The following is a 23,920-nucleotide window of genomic DNA, read 5'->3' as shown; positions in this document are numbered from 1 at the left end:
GAATGAATGGTTCTGAACTAGGGGTGCAATGGTTCCATTATACACTATGTACCTGTGAAGGTTGTTTCTAGTCTCAAATCCTGTGATATCTGACCAGGCCGTGCTCAACCTCTCACTCCAAGTCAGCTGGGATAGACTCCAGCATCTCCGGAAAAAGCAATTTGGATGAAAGGTGAGGCGCACATAACGGACGTACTTAAATCACTTATTTATTTTTCAACAAGTTTTTAGTTATTTTTATATCTTTTTTTTCCCCAAATAGTTCAAGAAAGACCATGAGTATTATTTTGCACTGTTATACCATTTATGAAATCAGAAACTGATGACATAGTGCTGTATTTTACTTCTTTATCTGTATTTTTCAACCAAAAATGCTTTGCTCTTATTAGGGGGTACTTGAATTTAAAAAAATGTTCACAGGGGGTACATCACTGAAAAAAGGCTGAGAACCACTGCATTATGGCATGTTTTCCTGTCATTTTGATCAGGCAAAATGTGTGGTTACCTGAACTCAAAGATAGGACCCCTCCGAACTGCCTCCAGTCAATCATGAATCCAGGAAGCTACAGAGCCGGCTTCGGTGAGAAAAAATAATACTTTAATTTCCACATAACACGCCACCACAAAACACTCATTTTATGGTGCTTTTACAATAAAATAGAACCACTATCTTAAACGCGCAGCGTGTAATCTGTAACTATTAGACTCGTAAAGCTTGCTATGCTGTTTGCTTTGCTAGCTAGCTGCCTTGGTTAGCTGTAATGGCGATGACTGTACAAATGTTTACACAAACAAAGTGAAGTTCGATCATTCTTAGTTTTGTTTTTTTACTTATTTAATGCAAAGTGTTTGTTCCTATTAGGCATTTACATGACAGCGCAGCGGGCAGTCATTGAATTAGAAAAAATGGACAAACTGTGCTGTCATTGGACGAAGTGGCCACGCTGAAGTGTTCTATTGGTCGCCGACATGAAGGTTGTTTTGTTTACCAGCCAAGCTTCCCTGTGCTAACCCTAACCCTGCGATGAGGTGGCGACTTGTCCAGGGTGTACCCCGCCTTCCGCCTGATTGTAGCTGAGATAGGCGCCAGCGCCCCCCGCAATCCCAAAAGGGAATAAGCGGTAGAAAATGGATGGATGGATGGGCTTCCCAGTGCACCTAAAACAGGTTTCGGCAACCCGCGGCTCTTTGACCACTCTGATGTGGCTCAGCCGCATACTTGCCGACCGCCCGGACTTCTCCGGTAGATTTCCAGATTTCGGTGTCTTTACCAGAAATCTCCCCGGTAAATATTTTTAAATTTTCACTTGGACATCAACCTTAAGGGCGTGCCGTGATGACTATGCCTTCAACAATGTTTTTCCATGCCATCGCGCCAGGATTTTCACCATGCTATCTGCGTGCCGGCCGATCGGTCACATTTTGGATGCGACCTCTATCTCGACGCATACGCCACTGCAAGCAAGGCGTCCTTGCTCAACAGCCATACTGGTTACACTGAGGGTTGTGATGTAAACAACTTTAACACTCTTACTAATATGCACCACACTGTGAACCCACACCAAACAAGAATGACAAACACATTTCGGGAAAACATCCGCACTGTTACACAACATAAACACAACATAAACAAATACCCAGAATCCCATGAAACCCTGACTATTCCAGGCTACATTATACACCCCGCAAGCACCAAACCCCGCCCACCTCAACCGACGTAGTGGGGGGGGGCTTTGGTGGTAGCGGGGTGTATAATGTAGCCTAGAAGAGTCAGGGTTGCATGGGATTCTGGGTATTTCTTATGTTGTGTGTTACAGTGCGGATGTTTTCCCGAAATGTGTTTGTCATTCTTGTTTGGTGTGGGTTCACAGTGTGGCGCATATTTGTAACAGTGTTAAAGTTGTTTAAACTGTTTTTGCCTTAGCCTTGAATCAACACTTGATGCATATAATCACAGCGGTATGATGATTCTATGTTTCTACATTAAAACGTTCTTGTTCATACTGCATAATACATGCTAATTTTAAACTTTCATGCAGAGAGGGAAACCACAACTAAATCATTTTACCAAAACTGCATTTACTAAATAGTTATTACGCAGTGGCACAAACATTCATGTAATTTCCAAAACAGAAAGTGCAAGATTGTCAGAGACATTTTAAAACAAGCTATCAGTGCACTTTTCCGCATGATTTCACTAAGATGACTAATCAAAAACAACACTAAATTAAAGTGCACTTTTTGTACAGAACGCCACTACAATAGCTTAACACAAATTAAGTGCACTTCTGTGCATGATCTCACACAATATATTTCAATATGGGGCGGCATAGCTCGGTTGGTAGAGTGGCCGTGCCAGCAACTTGAGGGTTGCAGGTTCGATTCCCGCTTCCGCCATCCTAGTCACTGCCGTTGTGTCCTTGGGCAAGACACTTTACCCACCTGCTCCCAGTGCCACCCACGCTGGTTTAAATGTAACTTAGATACTGGGTTTCACTATGTAAAGCGCTTTGAGTCACTAGAGAAAAGCGCTATATAAATATAATTCACTTCACATAAATATAATTCACAATAACTGTCAAATAAAAATGAGCTGCATAATAGGAGATCAAATAGTGTATGTCCTTCGCTATGTGGTAGGTTACTGCGGACATTTTCTCTTTCTGTTGTTGAGTATTTGTTTCATACGGTGTTGATGTGGAAATGGTTGCTTGGGCATTTCGTGGGTGTGGCACCGGACGGAGATGTTGTCATGCAGAGTTTCAAGCACTCTTCATTCTCTAGCAGGTGACTTTTCAAATGATGCTACACATTAGCAGTGGTGCTACTTTTTGTAGACATGCTTTTGCCGCATAATTGTTCAACATATTCCCGCTTGAAGCCAAACCACCGCCAGACGATGGACCCCACGCTGTTTTTGTTTGGAAATAATTCTTCCTTCATTTGTTACTAGATTGTTAAAACTTAAAAAGTTAAAGTTGGCACCTTCTTCTCTCGTATTACCACTCGCACCGCACCGCTAGCATCACAGCTAACGTTACCCATGCCGCTACCTCTCTGCTCCGTGAGAGCGTATGACGTTGCACAGGCGACAGTATGTGACGTATGTAAGAAGGTGCGCTTTTTTATCTCTCTGTGAGAAGCAGAGACGAAAAAGAGAGTGAGAAAAGCCTCTAGTGCAGGGGTCGGGAACCTTTTTGGCTGAGAGAGCCATGAAAGCCAAACATTTCAAAATGTATTTCTGTGAGAGCCATATAATCTTTTTTTAACACTGAATACAACTAAATGCGTGCATTTTTAAGACCAACATTTTTACAGTATAATAAGTCTCTTATTCTTTTTAAAAATGGTAAAAAAAAAAAAGGTAAATGGTTGTACTTATATAGCGCTTTTCTACCCCTTTTTAAGGAGCCCAAAGCGCTTTGACACTATTTCCACATTCACACACACATTCACACACTGATTGCGGGAGCTGCCATGCAAGGCGCTAACCAGGCCCCATCAGGAGCAAGGGTGAAATGTCTTGCTCAAGGACACAACGGACGTGACTAAGATGGTAGAAGGTGGGGATTGAACTAGTAACCCTCAGATTGCTGGCACAGCCACTGTCCCAACTTCGCCACGCAGTCCCCAAGATAATGACATTGTTATTCTAAAGCTAACCAATAATAAATATGATACTTCTTACAATTAAAGCGACTTCTTGAACAGGTGCGATAGAAAATGGACGGTTGGACAAAAATGCATGAGAATTTTTTATAATTTGAACGTTATTTTTAACACTGTGATTACCGGCGGAATTATTAATTACTTATCGTGTTAAGCAATGTCAGCTAAGATTTATCTGAGAGCCAGAGTCACTCATCAAAAGAGCCACATTTGGCTGTAGAGCCATAGGTTCCCTACCTCTGCTCTAGTGCAATGCCCGCAGGTAAAAACAAATGCGTGAGATTGTATACTTGAATAGCACAATATCGTCATTTTCTATATCGCACAGAGACAAACCCGCGTTATATCGAGTATATGTGATATATCGCCCAGCCCAAGTTGATAGGCTCATTTTGTTCAAAAGGTTTAACTGAAATATTCCCTCCCTGGTGCGTTGGAATTTGGTTTTGTGATCATTTGGTCCATGTTTGTAACTACATGTTTTGGTGACCGGCTAACTTGTTGCACTGTTGCACTTCATGAAGGACAAGAGGATTCGCCCCCTTTTTTCATTCCCCTAAAGAACAACGCACGCAGCTGCTGAAGCCAAAGAGAAGCATGAATGCTCTTGACGCGTGCACATGGCGATTTATCGATGCCGGAAAACTTACCGACTTAATTTTCATCTATCGTCAATTAATTGACTTATCGAATATTGGCTCAAGCCTACATGTAATTTGAAATTGTAGCTGGTTGCAGCAGCTCTGTGCTCTTTTATATCCTCCTTGGTGTAATGTTTCCCTCTTGATTTCATGTGTTTTTAATAGGGCTAGTTCTTTTAACGGCGATAATTTGTTAGACATGTTATTAACCCACACATGTCCTTTTTGGCCCTCAAGCCGATTTGTACCACGGGAAATTAATGAGCAGAAATGCAGACAGAAAATGATACATTATGGAAATACATATCAAAAAGCACCGGCAAGTCGTTCTCCCGACAAGACAAGAATATTTTATCTTCGATTGCCGTGAGCCATTACTGCATTGATAACATAAAATATAGAGTGTTAATGTGACTGTTTTGGTTAGTTGGGGTAAAAGCACAGCAGAAAGAAAAGAGAGAGGCAGTAGGCAGAAGTACTTTATGATATTATTTATTCTTGTCATGTCGTCAAAACATGTCAAGACACCTCTTATCAAGACAGTCACACTTACGACTTCACAAAGTGAGCGTTATGTGTCACATCCGGTCTAACTACAGTAACATAATTAAAAATGTTGTAGTTAATGATCATACTTTGTTTGTCAAAGGTATTTGCGCCTTAATAAATGCTAGTACATAATTTGTGTAATATTGAGGGTGACATTTTGTGGTATATTATTTTATAACATGCTCAGGTTGTCCTCAATTACAGAATGTTTAGCAGGCTGAATATTACACTTTGTTAATAAAAAAAAAATAAGTTGAAGACATTGACAAGCAGCAAAATTATTATGATTAATTTGTACAATATTTAGCTAACAATTTCACATTTCACATTCTCAAACATTCAACCAAATCATTATCGTAACAATCCACATTTTGTTTTATCAATGTGTGAAATTGGTATCTAAACATTGAAGTGTAGCTCCTCTCCTCTGAATGCAAATGTTCCTACAGCAGAAATTGTAATTCTTACAAAATACAAAATCTGGCAAGACACTAACACACAAGTTTTTTTTATTTTCATTAAAAGTGTGTTCATGTCGTTTTTTGTGTTGAGCTTTTTAAAAAAAAAAGCAAAATGTTTGAAACAAATGTAATTTAAGCAAGTTAATTGTTCAGTCATGGTATTAAAAACTTAAAAATGATCTGTTTAGGATTAATTTATTAATGATGAAAAATTATATCTCTCTGCCATTAATTGCGAATAGTTTTGAGTTAACTAACAACAAAATGCAATTAATTGTCATTAAATATGTCAATCATTTGACAGCCCTTGTTTTTACTGTACTTTTTCTACACTTTTTAAAACTTCACTGCAGTTACATAATTTCTCCATTGTAGAATAAAAAAAAGTCTACCCAATCCTTAATTGCTTATCTATTATTTGTAATCAGGTGCAAGCTGGACCATGTGGCTTCTTTGGATCTTGCAGCTTTCGCTGCTCTGGGTTGTTTCTTGTGCCGGAGCCGACTCCAAGGCCGTCACCACCACCCTTACAGCCAAATGGGATGATACACCCCTGCTGCTGGAGGCCAGGTATTGCACTGATACTGAATATAAATGTGTTTTAAATGTTATGTAAGGCTCATCACAATTTTATTTTGTGTGGTGCTCCTCAGTGAGTTCCTGGCAGAAGAGAGCCAGGATAAGTTCTGGGATTTTGTTGAGGCCAATCAGAACATAGAAGAGCAAGATGGTAAGTAAATGTCACCACTGCATCTCAAAGGAAGCGTTTTATTATCGATACAGGTAAAAAAAAAAAAATGCTTGTAGGTGGCTTTATTATCTCTCCACAATACACACATCCTATAGACCTGATGTTGCATCGCTAAAGCTTTAGGTTTCAGATGGAGTATAAAGTCAGAGAATGTTCTTCAAAATAAAATTAAACAACATTTTGTGTTAGAGGCAATTCAAAAGTATTTAAATAGTATAACGCTATTAAAAGATAACATAAAAATAATAAATTCATCATTAATGATATCATAATTTTAACAATACGTTTTAAAGCATTATCATAAAATGATAATGTCTTCTTAAAATACAAACCCTGTTTCCATATGAGTTGGGAAATTGTGTTAGATGTAAATATAAACGGAATACAATGATTTCCAAATCTTTTTCAACCCATATTCAGTTGAATGCACTACAAAGACAAGATATTTGATGTTCAAACTCATAAACTTTATTTTGTTTTTGCAAATAATAATTAACTTAGAATTTTGTGGCTGCAACACGTGCCAAAGTAGTTGGGAAAGGGCATGTTCACCACTGTGTTACATCACCTTTTCTTTTAAAAACACCCAATAAACGTTTGGGAACTGAGGAAAGTAAGTGTTGCAGCTTTGAAATTTGAATTCTTTTCCATTCTTGCTTGATGTACAGCTTAAGTTGTTCAACAGTCCGGGGTCTTATTGTAGTATTTTACACTTCATAATTCGCCACACATTTTTGATGGGAGACATGTCTGGACTGCAGGCGGGCCAGGAAAGTACCCTTACTCTTTTACTACGAAGCCACGCTGTTGTAACACGTGGCTTGGCATTGTCTTGCTGAAATAAGCAGGGGCGTCCATGATTACATGGCTTGGATGGAAACATATGTTGCTCCAAAACCTGTATGGACCATTCAGCATTAATGGTGCTTTCACAGATGTGTAAGTTACACATGCCTTGGGCACTAATACACCCCCATACCATCACAGATGCTGACTTTTGAACTTTCCACCTATAACAATCCGGATGGTTATTTTCCTCTTTGTTCCGGAGGACACCACGTCCACAGTTTCCAAATATAATTTGAAATGTGAACTCTTCAGACCACAGAACACTTTTCCACTTTGCATCAGTCCATCTTAGATGAGCTTGGGCCCAGGGAAGCCGGCAGCGTTCCTAGGTGTTGTTGATAAATGGCTTTCACTTTGCATAGTATAGTTTTAATTTGCACTTACAAATGTAGCGACCAACTGTAGTTACTGACCGTGGTTTTATAAAGTGTTCCTGAGCCCATGTGGTGATATCCTTTACACACTGATGTCGGTTTTTGATGCAGTACCGCCTGAGGGATCAAAGGTCCGTAATATCATCGCTTGCGTGGAGTGATTTCTCCAGATTCTATGAACCTTATGATGATTTTACGGTCCGTGGATGGTAAAATCCCTAAATTCCATGCAATAGCTCATTGAGAAATGTTGTTCTAAAACTGTTCGACAATTTGCTTACAAATTGGTGGCCATCGCCCCATCCTTGTTTGTGAATTACTTAGCATTTCATGGAAGCTGCTTTTATACCCAATCATGGCACCCACCTGTTCCCAATTAGCCTGCACTCCTGTGGGATGTTCCAAATAAGTGTTTGATGAGCATTCCTCAACTTAATCAGTATTTATTGCCACCTTTCCCAACTTCTTTGTCACGTGTTGCTGGCATCAAATTCTAAATTTAATGATTATTTGCACACAAAAAAAAATGTTTATCAGTTTTAACATCAACGTCTTTGTAGTATATTCATCTGAATATGGGTTGAAAATGATTGTATTTGCAAATTTATATTTATATTTTATATTTACATCCAACACAATTTCCCAACTCATATGGAAACGGGGTTTGTAGAAAGACTCCCTAAAATCCACCTGACCATTAATAGATGCCTAGCACTAGAGTTGTGCGTTGTAGACGATTTACGATATAAATGATACAAATTTGGCTGGCGATTTTATTACTATCATTATATTGTGATAATTCTTGTTGATGACACATTCTTGCTGCGTCCTGCAAATTTGACAACAAGCAAGCAAACGCGTCCTCAATACAATGTCATGTCCTCGCTAGCGCCTAATGTCCACCAACATTGCAAAGCCACTTCTAAGTTAACAATCCTCACCTCCGTAGTAATAAACTGTTTCTTATAAGTAGCATTATCACTGGAGGACGAGGAATAGCTAAACATGCTACACTTCACAATTTAGGAGGTATACTAACCGCAAGCTAGAGCTCTTGAATGTGTACAAAGGTGGGCGGATCGATACAAGTATTGATAGTAACGATAGCAAGTGTAGTATCATTAAATGGACGATAATACAGTGATTACATTGATATTTTTTGTGATCAAAGAAATCTTGTGTTTTTTATAATTTTTATGCAAACTTTGGAAATAAGTGCCTAGACAACAGGGGGCTTTAAGGGCAAATAACTAAGGATTTAAATCCAAGCCAATAGTAGGAAATGATTGAAATATTCAATTGGTATTGTTACACCACCATTCTGTGTTTTTGTCTGATTATAATTGATGGTGTTTATTACATTTTAACAGAAGTGTGAATAGAACTATGTTACAACAGAAAGAAACCAGATATTACCAGCAAATTAGCAAGTAGATTAGTAATCGTTTTGAGAAAATAATAGTCCTGGAAATTACGCAATATGCTACCGCCTATTTCAGCAATTAGATTCGGATCCTTTGTAATCATTTCTATTATCACTTACATACCAAATAATATATTGGGGTGTATATCGGTATCGCAGAAAGCTGCAAGAATTATCGCAATGTAAATTTTAGACCATATCACCCATCTTTACATGACACTCGCTGCAGTTGAGTAATTGCTCCTGGGCCACGATATGAGACAATTACACTGTGGATGAGTCATTGCTGTTAGCCCTGACAGGCGTACGATTACTTGCCTCTCGTCGTCCAGCAGACACAGACGAGGCCTACTACAACCTGATCGTGAAGGAAGCCGGCGCTCTGCTTAGCTCCGTCCAGGTGAACATGCTGAAGTTTGCCTTGTCCCTCAGAGCTTACTCGGCAACGGTGCACACCTTCCAGCAGGTGCGTTGAGTGTCACTATTTTTCTCATATTACCATCGCTACAACCCTGTGATTGTGTTTCTGTGTGTGTGTGTGTGTGTGTGTGTGTGTGTGTGTGTGTGTGTGTGTGTGTGTGTGTGTGTGTGTGTGTGCGTGTGTGTGTGTGTGCGTGTGCGTGTGCATGTGCGTTTGTGCGTGTGGTAACTGCTCTCCTTCTAGATTGCATCCAATGAGCCTCCGCCTCCCGGTTGTTTAGCCTTCTTCAGCATCCACGGAGAGAAGACGTGCAATCTTGACACTTTGGCGGCCCTCCTGAAAACGGCACCGGGAAGGTGATTAGAAACAGTCATAGGTTAATGATAGTCAAGACTTAATGATTGCCTCCCCTGTCCTCTCTCTCCCTTTCAGGCCAAAGCCTTTTCTTTTCAAGGGTGACCATAAATACCCGGGATCAAAGTCCGACGCTCCTGTCGTTATCCTGTACGGCCAGTTTGGGAAGCCAGACTTTCAGGAACTTCACCGGGCTGCCGTTTCCAAAGTCGAAGAAGGCCTGGCTACTTACGTGCTGCGACATTACCTGGCTGTAGGTGTCTGCAACTGAGGCCCCACACTGAGTTTTGAGTCCCATAATAGTAGATCTATAATATAACCAGTAAATGAAATACTTTCATCCCTTTATATTCTTCTAGGATCCAAGTGCAAAGAGAGTCTACTTGTCAGGATTTGGAGTGGAGCTGGCCATCAAAAGCCAGGAGTACAAGGCAAAGGATGACACACAAGTCCAAGGTACACAAATACTCACTGTTTACCATCCATCCATCTATCCATCCATTTTGCATGCATGTCCTTCTCGGGGTCGCCAGTGCTTCTCAAATAATTTCTGTTACGGCCACCTTAGGAAAAAAAAATGTTGCGCCCTCGCACTCTCCACCATGACTATAAATAGTATAACTTGTCTATAAAATTGTCTTCATGACTTGAATATTAAAGGTGCCATATGTAATAATTTCATGTCAAGTCAACACTAAATGGCTCCTAATATGACTAATATGTTATTTTCGAACACCTTTATAAATGATAACAGTGGTTCAGCCGGAATATGCTCATTTCAATATTAGATTTACTGCCCCAAAATATTGTAATTGTTTTAATTTCAATGCCCCACCCTCCACCGTTTGACCAATTAGATACTTTGTGAGTGTGTCACATCCTGGTTGCCAGTTACGTACCGCCTTCTTCGTCGTACTGCCACTGGTAAAGTTACTAAACATGTCAGACCTTAGTAAATCTAAAAGGCATTGTTATGATTCTCAACTTGTTCATGACAAAGCCGGTAAAAAAACAAGGATTTGTATCGGGATGCCTTTGAATTGCCATTTACTATACTGAAGTTAGGAACTTTGTTAAATGTCTGTGTAATTATGTAGATTACTGGCATTATGTTATATATATATATATATATATATATATATATATATATATATATATACATCATTTGTACTGTGTATAATAATATGTGTGTGCTGCATATGTATACTAAGAGAAGATGGATGAATGGATGAATTCACATACTAGTAAGAGACAGAACACTTCATAGTTTCAAAAAGAATGGACTTTTGTTTCACAAATATAAACAAGTGTTTGTTTGATCTGGAGTGTGTCAGTGAGTAAAATACGTAATATTAAGCATCATTTCATAGCATTCACATTTTCACTTTATAATGTGAAATACACCAAAGTTAAATGTATACTGTAATAATGGATTTAAAATGCAGATGAACAAAAATTGTCTTTATTTTATATTATTATATTTTTCAGTTTTAATACAGAATGTGAGTTACCAGAATCAGAAATACTTCAATAATCCCGGAGGGAAAATTAATTTATGGAGAGCAACATCTTATTCATGTTCTGACAAAACATGCATATTCACTTATTTTGGATTCAAATAAGATATAAAAATTAATGTCACCTAAATGAATAGCTTTCGGCCGTTGTAATGTTGTAAAAAGTAGTTCTCACAATAAAAAGAGGTTGTATACAAACCCAGAGGAGTCATGCAGTTTTGAATCAATTGTGTTTTCAGAGGCAGAGGTGAACGCGACAGTGATCAGGGAGAACGATCCAGTGGACGAGGTCCAGGGCTTCCTTTTTGGCCGATTGAAGTGAGTCCAGACTGCAACACGAGCCAAATAAGCTTATTCGCCCTATACAATCAGTTCCTCATCACCAAACTAGAGCTTTTAAATATGCAACGGTCAGCAGATGCAACACTCATTTGGCCTCTGCTTCCACAGGACTCTCTACCCAGAGCTGAAAGAACAGCTGAAAGAGTTGCGGAAACATTTAGTGGAAAGCACCAATGAAATGGCACCGCTAAAAGTCTGGGAAATGCAAGGTGAGTTCTCTAATTCAGTGGTTCTCAAATGGGGGTACGCGTACCCCTGTGGGTACTTGAAGGTATGCCAAGGGGTACTTGAGATTTTTTTTAAATATTCTAAAAATAGCACCAATTCAAAAATCATTTGTATATATATTTATTGAATAATACTTCAGCAAAATACGAATGTAAGTTCATATACTGTGAAAAGAAATGCAATATTCAGTGAAGTGAAGTGAAGTGAATTAAATTTATATAGCGCTTTTTCTCTAGTGACTCAAAGCGCTTTACATAGTGAAACCCAATATCTAAGTTACATTTAAACCAGTGTGGGTGGCACTGGGAGCAGGTGGGTGAAGTGTCTTGCCCAAGGACACAACGGCAGTGACTAGGATGGCGGAAGCAGGAATCAAACCTGCAACCCTTAAGTTGCTGGCACGGCCACTCTATCAACCGAGCTATGCCGCCCCAGTGTTGACAGCTAGATTTTTTGTGGACATGTTGCATAAATATTGATGTTAAAGTTTTCTTTTTTTGTGAAGAAATGTTTAGAGTTAAGTTGATGAATCCAGATGGATCTCTGTTACAATCCCCAAAGAGGGCCCTTTAAGTTGATGATTACTTCTATGAGTAAAAATCTTTACTTATAATTGAATCACTTGTTTATTTTTCAACAAGTTTGTAGTTATTTTTTTATCTTTTTTTCCAAATAGTTCAAGAAAGACCACTACAAATGAGCAATATTTTGCACTATTATACAATTCAATAAATTAGAAACTGATGACATAGTGCTGTATTTTACTTCTTTATCTCTTTTTTTCCAACCAAAAATACTTTGCTCTGATTAGGGGGTACTTAAGTAAAAAAAAATTGTTCACAGGGGGTACATCACTGAAAAAAGGTTGAGAACCACTGCTCTAATTCATAAGCACGCCTTATCGAGAAATACTTTTTTTACACTTTGCTTGACAATTAAAAGCGGAAATATTAAATATTTATAAAGGTGTATGGCATTGCCCTTTTTTAATATTAACAGTGGTTAACTTCCTTTTACACTTGTTTAGGGATTTTAAAGACCTACTTTAAATATTGTCTATAGAGTATATCCAAGGTTTGTGATGTGGTCTGTTTAACAGATTTTTTTAAATATTATCATCCATACTTAGCGATGTAACGATAACTGCGGTAAACTACCGTCTGTTAGTATTTTAAATTAAAATTATTGACAAACCGTAATTGATAAATGCACTTCAATAAACTCACACACAATGGCATGAAAAATGAAACATCATCGTCTTTCCCCATTAAAAAAACAACATACCCCAATCTAAACTTATACAAACACATTGGTGTCCGAGCAACTAAGATATTTAATTGTTCATATTGAACCTAAAAAACTCTGCTACAACCTCTAAAAAAAACTGGACTCTCTTAGATAAGTGTAATCGTTATATACTCGTAGGAATACAATACAGAGATGTTTTTACGGTGCGTTCAGGAACTGCTGAACGGAGTAAGACGCCACAAAACCCTCCAGAAATAATAATTAATTTTATTGGTTACGCACTTTTCATTTAGATTAATCTTAAAGTGCTACAGTACAAACCAATACTTAAAACAAAATATTAAAAGAAATACAATACTAAAGAAGCATAAGTAACACAAAACATTCAGAATTGTGGGTTTTCTAACAGTTTATTTATTTTAGTTATTTAAAAAATACAAAAGAGTTCAGGGTCTTTATTAGAACCTTTTGAACACAATGATAATGATAATTGTGATGTGAAATTTTCGAGTTTAAAGGGGAAATACACTTTTTTTGGAATTTTGTGTATGTTCAAAATCATTATGAAAGACATGTCGACAGATGTTCTTTTTTTAATGCATTGTAAATGTTAAATTATTTGGATCAACAAATCCGTTTACAATGCAGCCGTTCAATTCTGCTTATATAACCCCTAAAAACATCCAAACAATTATGTTAGGGTTTTAGAAACATGATGTAAAAATATATGTAATGTAATAATAGACACATTTATAATAACATTTAATATTTACATATTTTGATCATTTTAAGCATCCATGGTGCATTGATTTAAAAAATGCATTTCAATGTTTGTTTGTTTTTTTTTCTTCTTCACTGATTTCTGCTCACTGGAGACTTCATGACAGCCAACAAACCAAATAAAACATAACTTACTGTACAATGTCTGCTGTCATTAGGATGCCAACTGCTAGGATGTTCATATATTTCCATTTAGATGAGGAATGTCTCATAATCCTCAAAACGAAACGGGGTGGGAGTGCTGGGGGAACAAGCGCTGTTCGTGTCGTTCTCGCCAGATCCAGGTCTTTCATGACGGTCAAAATGTCCCAATTTGTCGGATTATATTTTCAGCCATCTACTTTCCAGATGAAAGGCATGATTTATGATCTACAATAAACTTACAGGGAGCAGGGAAGCGAGGAAGCAGCAGACCACTCGATGATGTGAACATAGGGACACACGGAAATGATTACATTGGCGCTACAAATAGTTTGTCTGCGTTAGCGCTTATAAAACAATATCACTAATACTTGGTTAATATTCAGGTCACAAAATATAAATTGAGTATTATGGGTGCTTTTTGAGGGCAGCACAGTGGAAGAGGGGTTAGTGCGTCTGCCTCACAATATGAAAGTCCTGAGTAGTCCTAGGTTCAATCCCGGGATCGGGATCTTTCTGTGTGGAGTTTGCATGTCCTACCCGTGACTGCGTGGGTTCCCTCCGGGTACTCCGGCTTCTTCCCACTTCCAAAGACATGCACCTAGGGATAGGTTGATTGGCAACACTAAATTGGCCCTAGTGTGTGAATGTGAGTGTTGTCTGTCTATCTGTGTTGGCCCTGTGATGAGGTGGCGACCTGTCCAGGGTGTACCCGCCTTCCGCCCGATTGCCCGAGATAGGCACCAGCGACCCCAAAGGGAATAAGCGGTAGAAAAGGGATGGATGGATGGGTGCTTTTTGATTGGTTATCTATCGGATTTTATGAGCGAAATATTGTTGCTCTCGATGGCTTGGCTGTAAGCAGACTTTTATTTACTTTTTTAAATATTTAGAATGCAATAAATGTCTTTCACAATGATTGTGAAAATTCCAAAAATAGTGCAGCTCCCCTTTAAATAAATTCAAACTACATGTGAAAATCAACTACAATCTTTTATTAGATGTGTCAAAGTGAGTTTGCAGACATACAGGTCCCCAAAAAATAAGCTGACTCACAATTTGACAAGAGAACACATTGCTGTGGCCTTTTGGTAAGATAAAGCCTACAAACCATAAAGAACAAGATGCTCGGCGAGCGTAAAGCACTTCATGGGATTACAGTTAACACCTACAGGCATTATTTGTGTCACTTCAATTTTGAGAGGATCAATTTTACGAGGGTGTAAATACACCTCGGAGCTTTGTGTCCATTAGTTTTGTCGACAAAGTTGACAAATGATGTCTCTTCAGTGGCACAAATCTCCCGTTGCCATCCTATCGTGAATAGGCTTTAGTCAATCATTCTGATTCATAGTCTACATGATTTGGAGGGTAATATGATTTCCTCGGCTGTATTATCAAAAGGTATCTACTGATCTAAATATGCCTTTCATGATTTAGGGTCTGTGTTTACTTATATACTGACGGGAATGAAAGAAAAGGAGAAATGTTATTGCTTGGTGTTGCTTGTGGATGTGAGCTCATGCCATTGTTGTACAAAACCTGCGCTGTGCCTGCTGGCTGCCTGATCAATAAGTGAGGTCGATCGATGTCCTCTTGATACATCTGAGACATTTTATCATTGGGAAGATATGAGCGCACCGTCCGCTGCGACATTAAAGTCATATTGATTAGCATTATAGCATATTTGAAATAATGCACTTATGCCGCTGCGGTTTCCTTCTAGCCTGCCATTATACAAGTTGCATGTTTACACTTTTCCCTACTTCATATGCATTTCGGAAGGCTTGGAAAGCATCTTTGGTGAGGTGGCTTTGATTGCCTTGAATAAATGGTGCCTGGGTGGGGGGGTGGGGAGCATGCAAGTAAAGTAGAGCTCCACGTTCAAAGTGTCATGTGGGCGTCGGTCTTCCCTGCTGGGGCTCGTTAGCTCAGCCTGTTTACAGAAGAGAGGCAGACCTCCGGGGGCCCTAATCACACATGCTACATGCAGCACAGTGTAATCCACACTCCTCCTCGTGCAAAGGCTGATTATGCAAAAATACACAATGTTTACTTTTGACAAAAATGCGCCAATGCTGCAAACTCTCTGGAAGGCAACTTGCGATTGTCACGGTCGCATCCTGTCAAGGTTTTAACTGACGATTAAGATGAAAAGTTGTAATGTTGCTCTTGCTCTAAGTACAAGTGTAACCTTTCATTTTGTTCTTCCTTCTTCTTTCCCAGACCTCAGTTTCCAGACAGCCGCTCGCATCCTGGCCGCCCCCTCTGTCGATGCCCTTAACGTTATGAAGGATCTAAGTCAGAACTTCCCAACAAAAGCCAGGTGAGTAGTAAACACACACACCAACACAGTGAGGCTCCAGCGAGGACAGATGTTATTAATTAGTGTATCACTTTACAGGTCAATCACCAAAACAGTGGTCAATGCTGATATCCGCAAAGAGATCGCAGACAACCAGAAGGTATTTTTTGTTGGGTCACAGGCCTAGTTTATTAGATACACCTGTACAACAGATTGTCATAAGTCTGAATATGACTGTGTTGAAATTATCATTTTTTTAATTCGACACTGTTAAATTTCCAAGGATTTTTAACTGTATCTTGTTTTCATAACCGTCTCCCTCCTTGAGACTTGGTAGAGCACCTTCAAATAATTTTCCTATTGAGTACACTTTTGTACATATAAAAGACCTGCCAACATGCACACATTGTATATACTTGACACACATTTTGACCCTTGATTACACTTCGCTGCTCTACATATACTCATTTTGTTGCATTTCGCTGGATTATGCTTCTACGTTGTCGCACCAGCATATTCTACACAGGCTCACTCCTCCCCCTGCAAACTTGCGCAGTGTGACGTGCACCTCCCAAAAAATACTTGATCTGCGACGTGAGTCAAAAAGGCTGTGATTGGTCGCCTTGTAAGACATTGTTTCCTGTGTGTGTACAAAGCGTTCAGCGGGCGCACAGCCAACCTTTGCCAACGTCTTTTTTTCCGAATTTAATTAAAATGACAGTTGAAACACATAGATTAGTTCCACCAGCGGTAATACGATGGAGAAAACTAACAAGCTGAGTTGTGGACCCTTACAGAGTTGATTTCACGTCACGCGATCAATCCTGAAGAAAGGGTAGCCATTTGCAGCCTGTAGTTTGATTTTTATTGGCCCATTTCACATGTATAATGTAAAGGGCTTCACGGTGGCAGAGGGGTTAGTGCGTCTGCCTCACAATACGAAGTTCCTGCAGTCCTGGGTTCAAATCCAGGCTCGGGATCTTTCTGTGTGGAGTTTGCATGTTCTCCCCGTGAATGCGTGGGTTCCCTCCGGGTACTCCGGCTTCCTCCCACCTCCAAAGACATGCACCTGGGGATAGGTTGATTGGCAACACTAAATTGGCCCTAGTGTGTGAATGTGAGTGTGAATGTTGTCTGTCTATCTGTGTTGGCCCTGCGATGACGTGGCGACTTGTCCAGGGTGTACCCCGCCTTCCGCCCGATTGTAGCTGAGATAGGCGCCAGCGCCCCCCGCGACCCCAAAAGGGAATAAGCGGTAGAAGATGGATGGATGGATGGATTACAGAAAAAAGTAAAAATGTTGACAGAAAATAAACTCTTTTACATAACTGCTAAACAAATATTAAAGTGACCTGTGACCGCCGCGCCCCACCCTTCCCAGCATCTTTACATTTTTACCTCCGCTTGGAGGATATGTAATAAATGGAATTTGGTAGTTAGTAAGTTGTTTATTTAGTTCATATCTACTATGTCACCCTACTTTTACGTTACGAGCCTCAAGTTCTCTTTGTGTGTATTAGGGATGGGAATATTAACTAGTTTGCATCGAAATGAAAACAATGCATCGGTGCAACACCTTCAAATTGCTGCGTTTAATAGGGATAATTTAAGGCGCATGAAATTTAATCTCATATCGACTAAATATGATTTTGATGTGTTTTAACAAACTTAAAGAAGATTTACCCAAATTGTCTTTCATTACTTTCCTTTAGTCGACATAAAGAATAGTGGGTAGATCTGCGTACGTAACAACAACAACAACAACAAGTCAAGCATGGTTGAGCCCATACACTCACCTCAACACTTAAAATCTAAGGTTTGGCAACAATTTGGATTTTACAAGAGAAACTTGAATCTTGATAAAACTATCAGGATCAGGATATAAATTGTATCAAATTGATGCCTTTTCCTCAATTGATTAAGAGATGTCTTTAATGTATTTGATCAAGATGTAAATCGTATCGGGTGAATATCAAAGATGCCCTTCCTAAGTGTTTATGCTTTCCCGCCTCCACCCACAGAGACAAAAAGAATGTATGACTAACAAGTGGGTTGACAACATTTTTTCATTCCGCTATTCATAGCTCAGAAATTTATGGCCACATTTGAATTAAACTTTCTGAAAATGTCAGAAATTGGATTAGGACCAACTGATTACATTTTGGCGTGTCTTCCAGATCGCCGTTTATATTCAGGATTATTTTTACTATTGGGAGGTAGGGCCTGGCAGAGCTCTGTGCTTTTCAGGTTATTTTCTAGTTCAGTAAAAAAAAGTTCATGACATTACTTTAAGGTTGGCATGTCTGATACATCAATGTACATTGTACTTGAATTTTCTGCTTGAAAATTACCTTGACTTGATGTGCAGACCACTATTTGTCCATCTTGTTAGCAGTCTGTGCTCTTAAGGAGTGATTTTGTAGCTATTTTTGCAAACAACTCTTGTGCAGGATTTTATTGGTGCTGTTACTAGTCAACCGTTTTATCGCATGTTCGACTAATGTCTTTTATTCTGGTCGGATTTAACACAAGTGGACAGTTTTACTTGTGGTTTTCTTTCCCGCTGACCGTAAACTGGGCTCATTTGATTTAGATGTTTACCAAAGCATTCCAATAAAAGAGAGACACAAGCCGTTATTGCTTCGATCCTCCTCCGCAACAACTCCTCCTCTTTAAAATCTAATGGGAAATATCTTCAATTGCTTTAGTTTCATTTCGACTACTTCCACCTCCTGCTACTTCATTCGTCAAACGAGATCTGCGAAGGGGATTAATGACGTATTTAAATCGTGTGCCTGCACCTTGACATTTTCTGTCCATCCAACACGCTGTTTGAGTAAGACAATATTTGTGTTAATCATGTCGTGTTGTAATTGCAGCTCCCAGAATTTGATTAATCTGATCTCTTTGTCTCTCTCTAATGGGATTTGACTGCTTGCCATGACAACAACACACACTAATTAGCTTGTTTAGGGTGGGATTGCTAACCTGACAGACAAAGCAGCAATGTTTGTGTTGACTGTTTTACAATCACAATATAGCTAGCGAGGTGAATCGCTTAGTGTGACGCTCAAAACTTCAAACAATAGGCTCAGCTGCAGCTGTTACCACGTGTTCTTCTATCTAAGTTTTTCAAAGGAACGCTGGGGCTGCATCCTGGGGAGTCGGCTCTGTTCATCAACGGACTACAAATCGATCTGGACACACAGGACATTTTCAGGTACTCGCACTTGACAAACCTTTTTCATCCGCAGCGGTTTCAACCTTCAAAATGTGTCCCATAGTGTGTTTGAAGTGCTGCGTAGCGAGGCGAGGGTGATGGAGGGTCTGCGCTCGCTGCATATTGATACGCCCTACATCCACGACATCTTGAAGCTCAACGTGCTGCCAACCGACTCCGATTATGCCGTTGACATCCGCAGCCCAGCAATTAGCGTAAAGACAGCATTGAAACACTCCTATGTAGCAATCAATGCTCATCCATTAATACATGACTCCTTCATATTTGCATTTTAGTGGATCAACAACTTGGAGACGGATCACCGGTACAGCTCATGGCCCTACAACGTGCAGGAACTGCTCAGGCCCACCTTCCCTGGGGTCATCAGACAGATCCGCAAGAACTTCCACAATTTGGTACGACACCAACCGTCTAACCAAACCATCGGGAATCCAGGTTCAAAACCCAAACATATGTAACCAACATTTGGTGCCTGCATTTGCATGTGTAGGTGATCATTCTGGATCCAACCCAGGAGAACGCTGTAGAGCTGTTAAGCGTTGCAGAGATGTTCTATTCAAACAACATCCCACTCAGGTTTGTGGCCTCAAGACCATAATTAGATAGTACTGTATTGATTCCTTCAGGAAAATTAAAAATTACAACACCAAACTACTTCACATTCTGCACAAAGTTTATTTCATCCATTTGTGTTTTGGAATGTGTGAGAAGAAATAAAAACAGTTGTGGTCTCAAACGTTATAAACAAAATTAAGTGGCTAGTTTGTTTTTACATGGATTTTTTTACACATTGCGCTTTGAAATGTGCAGCGTCACATATTCTTAGTAATTTTGTCCTAACTTAGACATTTTCAAACAGACATTTCCAAATGAACTAAAAATAACAACACAATAGTAGTATTTACCATTAGATGAGACCAAACCAGTCAGAGCATGCTGTTCAGTGTCATAGCCAGTGTTGGTCATCTTACCTTAAAAAAGTAATTAGTTACCATTACAAATTACTTCTGCTAAAAAGTAATTGAGTTTGTACCTCAATTACATCATTGGAAAAAAGACTACCGTATTTTTCGAAGTATAAATCGCTATGGAGTATAAGTCGCACCCGCCGAAAATGCATAATAAAGAAGAAAAAATTTATATATGTGTCGCACTGGAGTATAAGTCGCATTTTTGGGGGAAATTTATTTGACAAAACCCAACACGGAAAATAGACATTTGAAAGGCAATTTGAAATAAAAAAAGAATAGTGAACTACAGGCTGAATAAGTCATATGACGCATAAATAACCAACTGAGAACGTGCCGGATATGTTAACGTAACATATTATGGTAAGAGTCATTCAAATAACTATAACATATAGAACATGTTATACGTTTACCAAACAATCTGTCACTCCTAATTGCTAAATCCGATTAAATCTTATACGTGTAGTCTCTTACGTGAATGAGCTAAATAATATTGTTTAATGTTTTACGGTAATGTGTTAATAATTTCACACATAAGTTGCTCCTGAGTATAAGTCGCACCCCCGGCAAAACTATTTAAAAAACTGTGACTTATAGTCCGAAAAATACAGTAGTTACTCAGCAATGTAACTGATGTTATTTTATATGCTATTATGTTCAATAACATCTTTAACTAATTGACTAATCAAAACACTATATAGGGTATTTTAGAACATTTGGCATTCATCTGAACTCAATAGTTTGTAGTGTGCCATATGATATACATGAAAATATAAATATTTGGTAAAGTTATAACTTTGATTATTACAAAACTCAACCCCAAAAATGTTAACTTTCATTAAAAGAAAGGAAATTATTATTCGGTCTTAAAGTAGTGCAATTCTCTGCACCTATATACCACAATACAGCCTGAAAGAACTTTTAGATAAAACTCTTCGTAAGTATTGGGTAAATAAATGACATGCATTCAAGTACACTTCCAAAGACATGCACCTGGGGATAGGTTGATTGGCAACACTAAATTGGCCCTAGTGTGTGAATGTGAGTGTGAATGTTGTCTGTCTATCTGTGTTGGCCCTGCGATGAGGTGGCGACTTGTCCAGGGTGTACCCCGCCTTCCGCCCGATTGTAGCTGAGATAGGCGCCAGCGACCCCGAAAGGGAATAAGCGGTAGAAAATGGATGGGATGCCATTCAAGTACAACGCAACAAGTGTCATGTTGGCATGTGTTGTTGTGAGGTGCGATTTCAGTTGCTTTAGGCAGACGTGGATAAAATTTTTTATTTTTTTTCTGGACATAGCATCCATGTTACATAAACATTATTTCCCTTTAGTTTAAATGGGCGAAAAGTAGTTCCGGTACTTGCAGTTTGAGAATGCTATCTTTGAATTTCCCGGCTGCGACCCGTCGCGATTATCGCGCGCTTGTTATGTGTCAGTCAGCATGCAGTGAGACAGCGTGAGCAGGGCATGATCCGCCCACCAAGCCAATCATCATCAGCTCTTATTCAATGGAGTCATCAACCCACACCCCCTCTCTGCATGCAGCAGATGTGTGGCCGAAACCAGACACCTTGCGCTTCATTCAACCAAACTGTAGTAACGAGCCACTTCACCTTACCCGTAACGGCCACGACGTTGCGACAATGGGAACAGTAATTCTTTAGATTAATTGTTACTGAAAAAAATAACACTGTTGGTAATGCGTTATACTCTAATGCCTTTATTACCCACACTGATCATAGCCAGTGATTGGCATTTGCCTCAGGCAGCATCCATTACCGCCTTTACGAGTGTAAAGGTGACAATGTGGGTGTTGTTTCATGTCTATAGTGCTCTCATAATGTAAAAAAAGATGTATGCTCTAGCAATGAAATTATTCTATTTATAATTATCAATTCCTACACTGTGGAAATTAACTTGCCACAGTCAGGCCCGGGAACAATTAATTCTATAAACAAGTTTCACAGAACTTTCTTCCAGAAGATCTTATCTTTGTCCATGTGATGTCAGAGGAAACAAAAATTGAGCTGTTGGGCCACAATACCCAGCAATATGTTTGGAGGAAAAAAGGTGGGGCCTTTAATTCCAGGAACAGCACACCTACTGTCAAGCATGGTGGTGGTAGTATTATACTCTAGGCCTGTTTTGCTGACAATGGAATTTGTGCTTTAAAGAGTCAATGGCACAATGAAAAAGGAGGATTACCTCCAACTTCTTCAGAACAAACTAAAATCATCAGCCCGAAGGTTGGGTCTTGGGCGTAGTTGGGTGTTCCAAAAGGACAATGACCCCAAACACACGTCAAAAGTGGTAAAGGAATAGCCAAATCAGGCTAGAATTAAGGTTTTAGAATGTCCCAAAGTCCTGACTTAAACATGTGGACAATGCTGAAGAAACAATTCCATATCAGAAAACCAACAAATTTAGCTGAATTGCACCAATTTTGTCAAGAGGATTGGTCAAAAATTCAACCAGAAGCTTGTGGGTGGCTACCAAAAGCCCCTTATTGCAGTGAAACTTGCCAAGGGACATGTAACCAAATATTAACATAGCTGTATGTATACTTTTGACCCAGCAGATTTGGTCACATTTTCAGTAGACCCATAATAAAAGAACCAAACTTCATGAACATTTTTTGTGTCAAACAATTATGTACTCCAATCACTCTAAAACAAAAAAATAAGAGTTTTAGAAATTATTGGAAACCCAAGACAGCCATTACATTATGTCCTTCACAAGTGTATGTAAACTTTTGACCACGACTGTGTGTGTGTGTGTGTGTGTGTGTGTGTGTGTGTGTGTGTGTGTGTGTGTGTGTGTGTGTATATATATATACTGTATTATTAATACTATTGATCAAAAAATATATATTTATTTTTCAATATTTAAATTGCTTAATTTATTGTTCTATAATTATTATTTAAAAAATTAATTGCCAAGATAAATACTCGGTGGTAATGGTGTACTATTTTACTAACTATATTATGTTCAATCATGTGTTGAATATTTTAATGAATAATTGTTGTTACTTTTAAGTTCTACAATTATTACAAAATGGCTATAAAAGTGTACATAGGTGAAACTTAAAAAAATTTAATATTGTGTAAAAATCCAGTCATATCAGCGGTTCAATTTCATATGTGAACTGTTTATGTGATATAAACTCATTCCATGTAAATTGAGATATATCAAGCCTTTATTTCCTATAATTTCGATAATTATGGATTCCAGTTTTTAAATTTGAGGTTTTTCCTAAACTGTAAGGCATAATCATCAGAATTATATCAAAAGAAGGCTTGACATATTTTGAGCTGCATGTTATGAGCCTATGTCATATAAAGTGGAACTTTGATTTATGAAATAATTAGTTGTTGAACATGGTTGGTAGATCGAAAAGTTTGTAGAGTGAAGCAAACGTCTTCATTAGAAACAATGTAATCATGAATAATGAGTTCCACCCTCGACAAAAGTTCCTATTTTAGTGAATGTTTGAAAACAATATCAATTACTATAAGTTCTGTATTTCAAACAAACATAGCAAGGGGTGGTAGATCATCTTTCTATATAGTAAAAAAGTCAGCTCTGCCAACACGCGCACACACAGGGAAGTCACTATGGTGCCCTCCAAACAAAATAACAAAAATTATTAATTTTA

At 38.8% G+C, this 23,920-nt stretch overlaps 1 protein-coding gene across 3 annotated transcripts in view; it reads left to right on the top strand.

Moving 5' to 3' along the window:
* The first annotated feature begins 480 nt into the window (after positions 1 to 480).
* uggt1 (UDP-glucose glycoprotein glucosyltransferase 1) overlaps positions 481 to 23,920 on the top strand; it is a 47,765-nt gene continuing 24,325 nt past the window's right edge. For 2 of the 3 annotated variants that reach the window (XM_061896138.1, XM_061896139.1), the window contains exons 1-15: positions 481 to 580; positions 5,749 to 5,890; positions 5,974 to 6,050; positions 9,050 to 9,183; positions 9,382 to 9,494; positions 9,571 to 9,745; positions 9,852 to 9,948; positions 11,249 to 11,327; positions 11,460 to 11,560; positions 15,975 to 16,074; positions 16,153 to 16,213; positions 19,182 to 19,273; positions 19,338 to 19,488; positions 19,570 to 19,689; positions 19,785 to 19,870. In XM_061896138.1, coding sequence (XP_061752122.1) covers positions 550 to 580; positions 5,749 to 5,890; positions 5,974 to 6,050; positions 9,050 to 9,183; positions 9,382 to 9,494; positions 9,571 to 9,745; positions 9,852 to 9,948; positions 11,249 to 11,327; positions 11,460 to 11,560; positions 15,975 to 16,074; positions 16,153 to 16,213; positions 19,182 to 19,273; positions 19,338 to 19,488; positions 19,570 to 19,689; positions 19,785 to 19,870 — 1,559 coding nt within the window. In that variant the 5' untranslated portion in view covers positions 481 to 549. The remainder of the gene's footprint in view (positions 581 to 5,748; positions 5,891 to 5,973; positions 6,051 to 9,049; positions 9,184 to 9,381; positions 9,495 to 9,570; positions 9,746 to 9,851; positions 9,949 to 11,248; positions 11,328 to 11,459; positions 11,561 to 15,974; positions 16,075 to 16,152; positions 16,214 to 19,181; positions 19,274 to 19,337; positions 19,489 to 19,569; positions 19,690 to 19,784; positions 19,871 to 23,920) is intronic. The other variant, XM_061896140.1, reaches the window with a different exon arrangement.

Source organism: Nerophis ophidion, linkage group LG03, assembly GCF_033978795.1.
Source record: "Nerophis ophidion isolate RoL-2023_Sa linkage group LG03, RoL_Noph_v1.0, whole genome shotgun sequence".
In the NCBI taxonomy this organism is placed as follows: Eukaryota; Metazoa; Chordata; class Actinopteri; order Syngnathiformes; family Syngnathidae; genus Nerophis; species Nerophis ophidion.
This window is presented reverse-complemented; position numbering and strand designations above follow the sequence as displayed.